At 32.5% G+C, this 14,059-nt stretch overlaps 1 protein-coding gene and 1 long non-coding RNA gene across 2 annotated transcripts in view; one reads left to right on the forward strand and one right to left on the reverse strand.

The window, feature by feature from the left end:
• Positions 1-12,585, reverse strand: part of LOC107677923 (uncharacterized) — a 24,622-nt gene extending 12,037 nt beyond the window's left edge. Inside the window, exon 1 of the long non-coding RNA XR_001632896.1 lies at positions 12,569-12,585. This is a non-coding gene — a long non-coding RNA (uncharacterized LOC107677923). The remainder of the gene's footprint in view (positions 1-12,568) is intronic.
• LOC107677922 (potassium voltage-gated channel subfamily H member 7-like) overlaps positions 1-14,059 on the forward strand; it is a 107,018-nt gene that overhangs the window by 50,495 nt on the left and 42,464 nt on the right. Inside the window, exons 4-5 of the mRNA XM_016472992.1 lie at positions 6,882-7,316; positions 10,600-10,811. Coding sequence (XP_016328478.1) covers positions 6,882-7,316; positions 10,600-10,811 — 647 coding nt within the window. The remainder of the gene's footprint in view (positions 1-6,881; positions 7,317-10,599; positions 10,812-14,059) is intronic.

A 14,059-nucleotide genomic window follows, 5' to 3' on the forward strand; every position in this document is an offset into this window, starting at 1 on the left:
TAGTCTTTGCAACTTCAGGGATCTTATCTATGCACAATCAGCTTGTAACACTCCAAAGAGAAAGGAAAACTTGAAATCGCATCATATGACCCCTTTAGGTGCTGTATGTAGGATTGACACCGAGTGGTTGAACTAGGTATTGCAGTCAAAATTCTAAATATCGGAGAGGTTTTTTTTCACCCGGCCCCTCCTCCTCAGTCTTGACGCACACGCAGGTTGCCAGATTGACGACACCAACAGGAACGAGTGCACTTGACGATGAATGAAATTAAATGCGCTCTGTTTTCCGCTAACTGGCAACCCGGGGTGACGAAATACAATTGGGTAAACTGGCAGTGGGTGGGTTTCACAGACCAAAACAGAGACCGACATTCCGGCCCGGAACGCACATTTTCAAAGGAGAATAACTGACTGTAGCATTGTTTTTCAGATAAACAAGTATGTTAACTTAGCATGTTTCTTAAATATCTGCAAACATATTATGGTATTTTTATGCTTTAGTAGAGTCAAAAACATACATACAGCACCTTTAAGGCACTTAGATATGAATCCACTCTTGTTTGCCATTTTTCAACGCAACTTCAAAATAGACAAAAATGAGAAGTTATATTTGCATACCAATTATGCACATCTTGCCCCAAAATGATCATAACTGTAATCTAAACATCGCATATTTGAGTTTGTTTGGTTATTCTTGTTCTCAGTTGTGAATCCATTACTGTAATGCAGTCAACAGGTTATTACTGATAATTAAAAATAAAACCTATTAGAACATGTGTGTTAATTAAAATAAAGCTGTAATAAAATATAAATATTAGATGAAAAATTAAACAACTATACAAAAATTAGAAATGTTGCCTTAGCAACTAACTGAAATAAGTTTAAGCACTACTGTAAATTACTCGAAATAAGCAAAAACTAAAACTGAAATAAATTAAAATAAAATTTTTTTTTAAATAATAATGAAAAGATAAGAAATAAAAATAAACTGGAATTCTACATGTCATCTGAAGCAATAAACAACTCATATCTCCTTGTTATCCATGTTGATGAGAGTGGATTCTTATCTAATGACAGATAAATGCATTCTGTAACAAGCGTTCAAGAATCTCTCTTGATTTTGCAGTAAATATGATCACTAGAAGTAATATTATTAGTAGTGCTTAATGAAAACATTACTAAGCATCCAGATAATAATGACAGATACAGTACAATGTAGTTTATTATATTATATGCTGATATTATATAATATTACACTATATTCAGTTTTTTTCAATTTTAACCTCTAAACAGAGAAAGGTATAAATAATAATTATACTTTGTAACAGCGTAGTTATTGTTAATTAAAATTATTAAAATCTTTTTCAGTATTTGAAATAAAGCTGAAATATAGACTATATATAAAAATATTTTTAAAAAGCATAAAAATGACAAAAGCACATAAAAATTGTAACAAATTGTAAAAAAAAAAAAAAAGGAGTGAAATGTAATCATTAGGAGTAACAGTAATATTTGCCTTAGTAAGCACTACCAGTAATACGAATCAAGATAATGATGACAGATACAGTATATACAATTCAATAATATTGATAATAATAATAATTTGTTACAATGTTGTTATTATCTAAAACTTAAAGAAAAAAAAACATCTTCAGTAATTGAAATAAAGCTGAAATAAAATAGGAAAAAAAATGTCCCATCGGCAGCTAACTGAAATAAAAAGTTTAGTTTGAAGTATTAAAATTACTATTAAAAAAAAGCAATAATAATAAATAAAGCTATACAGAAATATATATTTTTTTAAATATATAAAATTGCAAATATTACTAAGACTTGCTAAAACTGAAATTGTAAGTCAATAAATATAGTGAACTATTATTATAATGTATTATATTTAGTGCTTTTCGATGCGATTAATCGCATCCAAAATAAAGGTCTTTGTTTACATAATATATGTGTGTATTTATTATGTATATATACATACAAACACATGCCTGTATATATTTAAGAAAAAGATGTTGTTTATATATTAAATATATTTATGTATAATATAAAATATAAGAATACAAATATATAAATGTATATACATGTAAATATGAAACAAATATATATACTCTATGTGTGTGTATTTATATATACATATTAAATATACACAGTACACATACATATATTATGTAAACAAAAACGTTTATTTTGGATGCAATTAATCGCGATTAATCGTTTGACAGCACTAATTATATTATTATGTTTGCCTTAGTAAGCACTACAATTCAAATAATAATGACAGATATATTATTATATTATATAAAATGATTCTGTTTCTTCTTCCACTGTAACATCTAAACAGACATTGGCATTAATAATAATAATAACAATAATAATAATTTGTTACAGTGTTGTTATTGTTTCCTAAAACTAAACAATTAAAGCTAATTAAAGCTGAATAAAATATATAAAATATGTTTAATTTTGGCAACTATCTGAGATAAAAACTACTAAAATTACTTAATATAAAATATTAATATTTGCATACTGTTTCTTCATTCATTGTAACCTTTAAACAAGCTGTTGTTTAACTGTGAAACACACACACACACGCGTGTGATGTGGGAGCGCTGTAGGGGGCATCGGTCAGCGGCGCACCTGTATCATGTGTGTTTGTGACGGCAGAAGGTCAGCGGGCCGCAGTGACAGGACGTGAAGGGCTCGCTGAGTGAGGAATCCTCATATTCCCAAACACTGGCTCACTTTCAACCCGCCATTGTGATTGAGCATCCAAAGCAGCCCTCCTGAGGAGTGCTTACAGTCCTGAACACAACACTGAGATCCTCCTCCTCATCAGCATCAGCCAGTGGGTTAAACACCTGCCTCTGTTTTACAGGTGCTCCTCTTTAACCCCCACTGAGCTAAATGAGGAAAGCTGACGGCGAGGAAGAAGCTATAATTCAGCGAGTGAGTCTTTCGAGTCATTCTGCTGGAGTCAGAAACGCTGTACACCTGCGTACTGTAATGCATGACACATACTGTAATGTCTCAATAATGAGCTGCTTAAAGGTGTTTAGATAATTAGCTGCAGGTGTTTGAGCACAGGTTTCGTACATTGTTCAAAAAGCAAAATGGGAGAGAGAAACTCAGCATTAAAGGTGTAGTGATACTAGACTTTAAGCATGTAGATTTACTAGAGATAAACTGAAATTGTAACCCATTATTGTTTAATTCAGCATCTTCCTTTTAAATCTCTGAAGAATAACACCTAGTAACACCCTTACTGTGTGTTTAACAGGAAACAATGGTATTTATAAGTAATTTGTAAGTGAGAAATGTAGCATTTGTACCTCAAAAACAAATATAGAAATAATAAAAAATATTAAAAAAAATAAAAAATAAATTTGTGATCATTTAAATAACTAAACCACTTTGCATAGATAAAAAATAGTAGCATAAATAATTTGTTACAGAGTTGTTACTGTAAACAAAGTAATTGAAAAATTGTTTTCGGTAATTTAAATTAAATAAAACTGAAATAAACGACAACATAAATATTAGATGAAACCGAAAAATGGAAAATAACTGAAATAAATAGATTTATGTTGAAGTACTAAAATTGCTTAAAAAAAAAAAAAAAATAATAATAATATAAAAATATTTTTAAAATGACAAAAGCACATAAAAATGACCAAAAATTAAACTACAGTGAAACTGAAATGAAAACTTAAATTATACAAATAAAAGCTACTTCAAAATACGAATAAATCCTTAATTAATAAAAAAATAGTAATTAACTGACAAGTGAAAAATGTAGCATTTGTTGCATAAAATTAAATATAAAATCTAAATAAATACATTTTGATCATTTAGATAGCTAAACAACTTTGCATCGATATAATGGCATACATTTGTTACAGTGTTGTTATTATAAACTAAAACTACATTTTAAAAAAGTAGGTCATTTTTGGTAATTTAAATAAACTACAATGTAAATATTAGATGAAAAACATAAAAAAAATTAATGAATTGCCTTGCAACTAACTGAAATAAATTTAAGTTGAAGTACTAAAATCATAAAACAATTAAAGATGTATAGAAATGTTAAAATATGTTTTACAGTCATCCACTCTCAAGTGAGAAATATACAGTTTGTAGCTTTAAAATAAATATAAACATAATAAAATTAATTTGTGATCATTTAGATAGCTAAAATACTTTGCATGGATACTTATATTATGGCATAAATATAATTTGTCACAATTTGTTAATTAAAAATTGTTTTCAGTATTTGAAATAAAGCTGAATTAAATGACTAAAAATATTGCCTTGGTAACTTACTGAAATAAATAAGTTGAATTACTAAATGCTAAAGTACTAAAATTCAAACTTAATTAAAGATATATAGAGATATAAAAATCTAATAATAATAAAAAATGGCAAAAGCACATAACAGAATTACTAAAACTTGAACTACAATGACAATAAAATGAAAACTGAAATTATAAGAATAAAGCCATTGCAAAATATTAATAAATGATACATTTATCACTGATAGAAAAAATCACTGATTTGTTATTATTACAGTATTCATAATCCATTCTTTATTTATTCTTTACTGTAGTTTATTCTTTACTGTTTTTCTTTTTCTGGGTTGTAAATATTTGTACATATTGGTTGGTTTTTTATTTATTTATAATTTTGTACACATACTTTATAATTATATGGTTCGTTTTCTTTTGTGTACATTAAATCACTTTCTTTGGCAGTTCGTTGTCCTTGCATGGTCTCTTGCCTCCTCCATCATTTTGCAAATTTGCCACAGTCTCAATGTTACTCCTTTTACCCCTAGACAATCTTAAAAGGGTTGTAACACTGATGATTTTCGTTTATTATCGTGTCAAAAATTTGTGTGGGTGCGTGTGCGTGAATGAAAGTGAATGCAAGTTCTAGTCTGGTGCAGTCGAATGAGCTTTCTCTTCAAGTAGACCTTATTTATTAGAAAGTGTGTACTGCAATTTACTCTTCAAAGCGCTGATGCGCTGGAGAGGAAACACTGAATTCCACTGGGAAGCGCTGGATTTCTTTGATCACATCCTGTTTTAAAAGAAAGAAAAAAACGTTGAGAGGCTGCTAATTAAAGCAGTGGTGATCTGTGTCCGTGTGAGGGATGAATTCAGACCAAAGGCCAGTGGGATAATTAAAGGCATGGCTGAACAAATGAGCCATATGTCAGACTGTTGTTCTCCTGGGGGAGATGCATTGTGGGAATGAATGTTGACTGCTCAAGCTGCACGTCTGCTGAATACGCCTGTTCTCATAATAATGCTGCCAGCGGTGCTGCCAACTCATTTCAGTGTATTCAATGGCCACTTCTGAAACACTATAAAACAGTCGTTCTTCATTCGAAAATCTTACTGATAAAAATGTAATTAAATTCAACATAGAAATAACAAATAAATAAATATTTTTCTTTAAGAGTGTCTATTTTGATTCTGCCCCAAATAATAATATTAATGATAATATATTGTATAAATAGATCATTTAGATTTAAGAAATAAAATAAAATAATAGGCTGTTTTACTTTAATTTGTTAATAATATTTATTTGAATATTTATCTTTAAAATAAAGATGTTTAACAGCATATGTGTTATAATAACAGCCTTAAATATAATAGAGAAATTGAGAAATACTTGAAGGCTCTTTTAATTTAATTTGTTAATAACAGCTTATCTGTTATTAGTTACTAAAATAAAATAAAAACAGCCTTCAAGTATTCCTCAGTTTGTCATATACACAGTGGAGATCAAAATTAGAGAACAATCTATAGATACTTCCTCCTCCACCTTTCACTGACTTCTTTACGCACTCAGGCTTCAGTCTTTCCCCAGTTTGATGCCGAACATATTGTTTCCCATCAGACCCAAATAAATGAAACTTGCTGTCATCACTAAAGTGAACTTTGGACCAGTTCTTCTCTCTCCACACAACATGCTCCTCAGCAAAGGTGAGCTTAGCCTTTTGATTCTTTCTGCTGATGAGAGGCTTGGTCACTGCAGAGTGTGCATTCAGTCCGACTTCTCTTAAACGTCGAGACAGATCCATACCCTGCTTCAGCACTGAACTGGCGAGCAATTCCAGCTGCAGTGTTGAACCGATTCCCCATTGAGAGTCTCTGCATTATCCTGTCCTCTCGTGCATTCATCTTACGTGGACGACCAGCCTTTTTGGGGGACTTGAATGAATTAGTGTCTTTTTAAACCTGCAATATTCAAGAAATCCCAGATTTAGAATGGTCAGCTTCTCTTGCAGTGGCTGAAAGTGTCATGCCTTTGGCCTTCATCTGGACCACCTCCTGTCGCAGGGTTTCAGTCACCTCAGAGCGGCCCCCCGTCTTGCAATCTCAGTGAAAATTGGAGGAATGCTGCCAGTCAAATAGTGTTTGTTTGTCATATAATTAAAGAAATTAGCAGCAGGTGCCAGATTAACACCAGTAACTTGGAGGTATCTGTAAGTGATCTCTAATTTTGATCAGAGATCTTTTTCATATATCTCACACAAGTTTTTTATACTGTGCTTCAGAATACAATTAATTTATGAAATATGCTTAAAAACTGCAATTGTAGGTTGTTCTCTAATTTTGATCTCCACTGTATGTATGTACTGTATACACACACACACACATATATATATATATATATAAAGAATTGAGAAATACTTACATTTTTTTACAATATTTATAATATTTATCTTTAAATAAAAGGGGTGTGCTTAACAGCATATCAGTTATAATAAAAGCCGTAATAAATTAAATTGAGTTTCTATTTCAACTTTCCTCCAATTAAAAAAAATGACAACAAATAAATAATAATAATTTTTTTTCAAATACCTCTAGGAAAAGGAAGATTCTTCCACTTCCGTCTGCCAGCCTTGAAGCTGTTGGGAACCAGCAAGCAGTCTCTTCCGCAGGACGAGCCAGACTCAGTGATGGTGGACTCGCCCAGGGCCAGTGACGACTCTGTGGCCGTGATGGACGTCCAGTCGCCCACCAAGGACGGTTCGAGTCCAGCGGATGCCAACGACACGCGGGCGCTCATCAGCTCCAGCCCTCGCTCCTCCCCGGTCAGCACGTCCTTACCCCTCGACCACTCATCGCCCAAGCAGCCCTGGGACCTGCCCAGTCCGTCTCAAGCGCAGTCCACCACCTGCCTGGCCCAGGCCAACTCTAGAGACAGCGTGTGCAGCAGGAGACGCGCCTCCTCCGTTCACGACATCGAAGGTCTGAGCACAAACTCCAAACACCTGTTTACGGACAGACACACAAGTGAAGGTGAGGACTACAACTTATATTGAGCTTCTTGTGTTTTTGTGAGATGTCTGACTGAAATTGGAAAGAAGTTTCGGAAATAACACAGCATGGCACTAGGAATGCCAAGGACATTGGTTTGACATTGACCAAGAAACTCATGGACGGATAAATCATTTTTTAAATGATAAAAAGTAAATTTATTTTAAAAAATGTATTTATTAAAAATAATAATACAAATGATTTTTTTTCTCTTTTTGTTCTTTAAAAGAACAATATTATATTTTAAATAATTTTTCTATTAATTGTATGTGTGTATGTATATATATATATATATATACACACACAATTAAATCTAATTATATTATAATATTATATAATTAAATCAAAATTTTTTACTGGTTCTGAAATATTGAATAACAGGATCTCTGAAACCAATTTCTTTACACTGATATGAACCTTGTCTTACACCAAAAAAAAAAACATTTTTGAATTACAGTGTATTTAAGCTCTGCAATTGATTAACTCAACCGTCATAATGCATATTAGTTTCTGCATTGTTTGCACGATTAATGTAGACAAGAATGTATAATTTTCCAGGGTAGTGATTTAATTGCTTTTATTGATGAATGATAATCACATCTAACAGCAAGAAATTTTCAGTTTAGAGTAATTTTAATGGACAAAATATGAAATTATCCATTGCTGGCGCTCATCAGCTTTAAAAGCAGCATGTGTGCTTTCATTTTTCACAAGAATTTTCTCAATTAAATGTTTTCTTCAAAGAACTTGGGCACATTTCCTCATGTTCTTTTTCTAATCTCTATACTCCTCCATTTCAGACCATGGACGCGGTTCGAAAGGTAACGCTGTATTCTGTGGGAATGCATAATAGCTGTCTCTGGCTGCTTGCTGCATGCTTAAAAATGCACAGCAGCTTCACGATCATTTCATATTAGTGTCTACTTACAGCACCAGTAATGTCAGTTTGATCCGGAACAGAAGTATAAAAAACACAATTCAGTCCAGTTCGACCTGTGAGATGATTTGAGAAAAATAATTATTAAATAATGCAAAAAAAACAAAAAAAAAACGTAGTTTTTTATAAAATTACACTGTAAAAAATTAATTGTTCAAAGTTGTAAGTAAAACAAGGATTATAGGATTATGTTTTACAAGAAAATACTAATTTTACATTTTCAAAATTGTACATTTAATTCAATGTGTTACTTGCTATTTTTGTAATTAATTGTGAAATTTACTAGCAATTTTGAAAAACAGTTTCTACACCAAACTTTTTTCGGTGTATAATATATTAACAATTTTGCGATTTATGATTTGGTCAAAGCAATGATGTGTAATACATACAGGTACAAAAAAATTATTTATTGTTTATCAGTGTTATTTTAGTATCACTGAGATTAAGATTAAGATTATTTGTATTTATTTTTATTTTTCAGATTTCATTTCATTTCATTTTTAGTAACTTTGCTGTGTTTTTACAATTTTATAAAAAAAAATTTTTGTAAAGTCTGTATAGTTTTTTTTTTTTTCAGTTTTAGTTTGAGTTATTTTAGAACTTTAACTTAAACTAAATGAAAATGAGAAAAGAGCTGAAATAACAGATTTTTATACTTTATTTCAGTTAGTGTTTATTTCAAGTAACAAAAATGTATGTTTTAGTTTTAGTTTGTATGATAGTTGTATGATTTAGTTTATTAGACATAACTCATTAAAATATAACAAGTCTTTGCTTTCTAAATTTGAGAGAGAAGCCAATCTGTAAATGAAAACATGTTTTTTAAATGCTGTTTTTATTCCTAACTTGTCTTATATGGAAACAGCCTCTTTATAAGCCTTAGAAGATTGTGTTTTCTGCATGCATTTTCCAAAAATACCCCAAGCTTTAACGAATAACAAATTCAGCCAGCATATGGCAACTTTTAGTCCAGTTTTCAACTTAAAATAAAGTTTGACACCCCTGTTGTAATCAGAACTTAAACTGGTTAAATCAACATACCTAAAAAAATCGAGATAAAAGCTGTTATCTTTCCTCAAAAGCGCATTCAGGCTACAGATCAGAGCATCATCAGAGTGTCTGCGACATCATGCCGTTTCGTGATTATCCATTTTCAGCCTGATTTCTCCTCTCTGCTGTTATTGATATCTTGATTAGATCAAACAGAACATTTGCTGCTATTTCAATAAAGCTCTAGTCTGGACTTTCCTGCATTGAGATGGATTAGAACGGCTCGGTTGTGATTCAGACTTGTACAGGCAGTTCCTCTTCACATCCCATTGAACGGGACTGATGCATCGGGACGGCAGATCAATGCTACATGCTGAATGACTTCCATCAGCACAGCCTCTTTCAGTTTTGGAGGACATTTCTCTAATCAGAGTTTGAATTAAGGCTGTATGCCAAGAGAGGTTGTGCGTCACAGTTATTTATCATCTTTCTTTTACATTGCACATGATTTTAATGGATTGCTAATGGATGCTTACAGAACTGCACATGTTTGCTTCAAGCATGGATGATGTTGTTTATGGCAAGCCTGAAATGTAGCAATAATAATAATAATCCTGTTTCTTTCAGTAAAATTACACATCTACAGTTTAGATTATGGTATTTTAATTCAACTGTAACACATTCAAATGGTTCATTATGCTGAGCTAACAATATGTATTTTAATATTCAAGACAAGATCATGGCAGGGTGATGTAATGAATATTAATTATCAATTTTTTTAACTATATTTTCTTATGATATTTAAGTATTTGCCCTGAAATAACTTAAATTGTTGTTTTGTTTTTAAATTGAACATTTTTTAAACTACATTTTTAAATGTAAATATTTTAATTTTTTATGTTTATTTAATTTTGCAAACAATATGTATTCAAATATTCAAAGCAAGATCAAGCCCAGGTGATATAACTAATATATTACTAATTTTTAATTATATTCTTCTTATGATATTTAAGTATTTGCTCTGAAATGCCTTAAATCGTCATTTTGTTTTTGAATTTAACATTTTTATATATTTATTTATTTTACATTTTTAAATGCATTTTAATATTTATTTCATTTTATTCAAATAATGTAATAATAATGATGATGATTAATTAATATTTCAATATTATTGTTCTCAAATATCGAAATAAAAGCTATATTTACCTGCATATAATTTTTATTTAAACATTTGAAAATATATAATGTTGCTATATCACCCAGCCTTGTGCAAGATGAGCAAGAATAAACAAAATAGTCTCTGATATTCACAGGCTCTTCTTTACTCTTTACCTTCAGGTCCGTTTAACCATCTGAAGTCCAGTCTGCTGGGATCGACCTCAGACTCCAATCTGAACAAATACAGCACCATCAACAAGATCCCGCTCATCGCACTCAACTTCTCTGAATCCAACGATAAGAAAGCGCCTTCCCCTCCGTCCTCGGAGAAAACCATCATCGCACCAAAGGTCAAGGACAGAACACACAACGTCACTGAGAAGGTCACACAGGTAAGACTGTTTGAAGTCAACATGAATGCAAAACTCACTATATTAAAGGGGTGGTTGATTATGATTTCCCTTTTTGAACTTTAGCTAGTGTGTAATGTTGCTGTTAGAGCATAAACAACATCTGCAAAGTTACGATGTTCAGAGTTCAATGCAAAGGGAGATATTTTCTTTTAAAGAGGTCATACGATGCTGCTAAAAAGAACATTATTTTGTGTATTTGGTGTAATGCAATGTGTTTATGCGGTTTAAGGTTCAAAAAACACATTTATGCACCAAGAGCTTGTAACACTCCAAAGAGAAAGGAAAAATTGAAATCGCATCATATGACCCCTTTAAAGAAATCACTGTTTAAGGACTACAGAAAACGGCTGGTAGGGACTACAATGAGCTTCTTCCTGGGTTTGTGACATCACTAACCCCGATGTTTACATAAACCCCGCCCCCGGGAACACGCAACTACCCGTAATGGTAAGGGGGCGTGGCGTTTCCGGACAACGTGCACTAGGCGGTTAACGAATCACAAACACACTGAGCCCGCTAACCAATCAGAGCCCATTGCGTATTTCTGAGGGAGGGGCTTCATAGAACCAGGATCTCAACAGACCGTTTTGACGAGAATGGAAACAGCGGTGTAGAATAAAGGTAAAATATGTGAAAATAATGTTTTGTTTTGTTTTGTTTTTTTAAATGAAGCATGAACACGTTACACTGCATCCCATAAACACAATCAAGCTTTCGAAAAAAGTTGATCAACCACCCCTTTAAATAAAAACCATATTTCGTTTCTTTATACACGCTTCTGGTCTTATTGTGACCGATTCCTCAGTGCACATTACTCCAAAGACAAAAATACTCACTAAGGTTGCATAAAAATACAGTAAAAACCATAACATTGAATGAAAATGAAATAAAACAAACATTAACATTTAACAATTTTTATTTATATTTAAACTTTAAAAAAACCAAACAACAAAATTACTAAAACTTCAACTAAAATAAAAATGAAAACGCAAAATCTTAAAATAAAATAATATATTATGCTTAATATTTGTGTGGAAACTGTGAATAGAAAGTCCAAAAGAACAGCATTTATTTGAAATAGAAATCTTTTGACACATTATAAATGTCTTTACTGTCACTTTTGATCAATTTAATACATCCTTGCTGAATAAAACTATTCAATTCTTTTTTGATCAATTTAATGCATCCTGGCTAAATAAAGCGATTAAATTCTTTCAAAAAAATAAAAAAATAAAATCTTACTGACCCCAAACTTTTTAGAGGGTATAGTGTATTTATTAACATTAACAGTATTAACATTACTAACATTTCTATTGCTTCGTCTACCATGTTCCATGCATTTTTTTTTTTTAGATTTATCCATTAAAATCACATGCAATGCTGCCTGAAAGTAGTCTTACCTTTAGTAACCTTACGCAATAACATGCCTATAATGCCTTAAAATGCTGTCTAGTTAGGTGGCTTGCTAGTTTTTGGAACAGAGCTAGTGTGCAAACACACATCTAGCTTCATAGATTAAAGGGGAAAGTTCAATTTACACTCGAGTCTCTCACACAGAAACTGCCGCAGTGCTACTGAATTGTGTTTTGGCAATATTTGGAGATCCATTTCCCAGAGGTGGTAGAAAATCCATTTCCATGCTCAGATGCTCTTTTGATGCATTTCGGTGTCAGAAAAAGATGCTAAATATGGTTGAGGTAAGAAAGGAGATCGGAGCGAGGACGTGACACACGGACTCTGAATAATTACTGCTGGTTGCCCTGTATTCTTGCTCTCATCTTAATATCCCTGAGGTTAAGTAGTATCCTCATTAGCATTTATTTGCATACACATGTCTGTTAGCATCATTTAATCTTGGCTATATAGTGGAATTATGCAGGAGAATTTGTTACAGCTTGTTTGTGCTCGTCCACAAGACTATTGGATTTCCAATCGAATCATGAAGCACTTGACGCGTGCAGTATTTCAAACACATTACGCTGGCGACACATTGATTAACTCAAACTCCACAGAGGAGAAATAGAGCAGAAGCACATCCTCACCTGAGGGTCTTACTGAGAAACATGAAGGAAAAACTACCGATTTTACTCTGTTAAATCAATGTGAAACGTTCATAACCGAGCACGTCGGTGCTGTTATTTTGAACTTTCTATTCACCAAAGATTCCTGAAAAATAAAATGTCTTGCAGTTTCCACAAAAAATATGAAGCAGCACAACTGTTTTCAACACTGATAATGATATTCATGTTTCTTGAGCAGCAAATCAGCATATTAGAATGATTTCTGAAGGATCACGTGACACTGAGGACTGGAGTAATGATGCTGAAAATTCAGCTTTGCATCACAGGAAGAAATTACATATGAACATATATTCAAATAGAAAACAGCTATTTTAAATTATAATATTTCACAATATTACAGTTTTTGTTGTATTTTTTACTGTATTTTCTTAAATAAATACAGTCTTGGTAAGCAAAAGAGACTCAAAAAAAACAAAAAACTATGTATAATTCATTCAGTACTGAGAATTATCAATAAACCTAGTTCAGCCTAATTAAAATTGGCTATTTTACCCAATATTTGTATGTGCATTTTATGCTTCAAGCTTATCAGCATGCTGATGTCAAAATCAAATGATACATTTGCATGCTGTGCTATTTGGACAGCTGCCTTTAAATCAGTCACTTATTAGGTGCCATTTCAGTTAGGATGCTGTGATGGAGGGTAGTCGCCTACGTGGGCAGTGCTTAAAGGTTAAAGACTTCTGTAAATGTCCTTCAGTGAAAGTCAAAGTAACACACAGTTCTGGGTCAAACCGTGTAACGGGTTCGTCTTTTGACCAGCCGTGACAGAAGTCGATGACAGCCCATCCGAACGACACGAGTCCTCACTTTGGAGTCGTCGACTCGTTCACTGCGGTCATTTGGCTTGTTACGTCTGAGTGATTCTCACATTACCTTCCCAGACCTGCCTGGACGTGTGAGAGCCTGCGAGAGAAAAATATACATAATTTATCACTTTCTTAGAAGAGAAAGAGAGAGAACAATCGACTAGGGCAACTGATTACTGCTGCCGCCGTCATAATTTCTAATTAAGTATTTATCAGGAAAAGACGCCTCATTTGCTGACTGTCAAAGGTGGTTAAATCCTGCAGTAAGGTGTGTGTGTGTGTGTGTGTGTGTTCATTCAGAGCTCGATTACACAGACACACTGCTGGATTACAGACT

Source organism: Sinocyclocheilus anshuiensis, unplaced genomic scaffold, assembly GCF_001515605.1.
Source record: "Sinocyclocheilus anshuiensis isolate Anshui unplaced genomic scaffold, SAMN03320099.WGS_v1.1 scaffold164, whole genome shotgun sequence".
In the NCBI taxonomy this organism is placed as follows: domain Eukaryota; kingdom Metazoa; phylum Chordata; class Actinopteri; order Cypriniformes; family Cyprinidae; genus Sinocyclocheilus; species Sinocyclocheilus anshuiensis.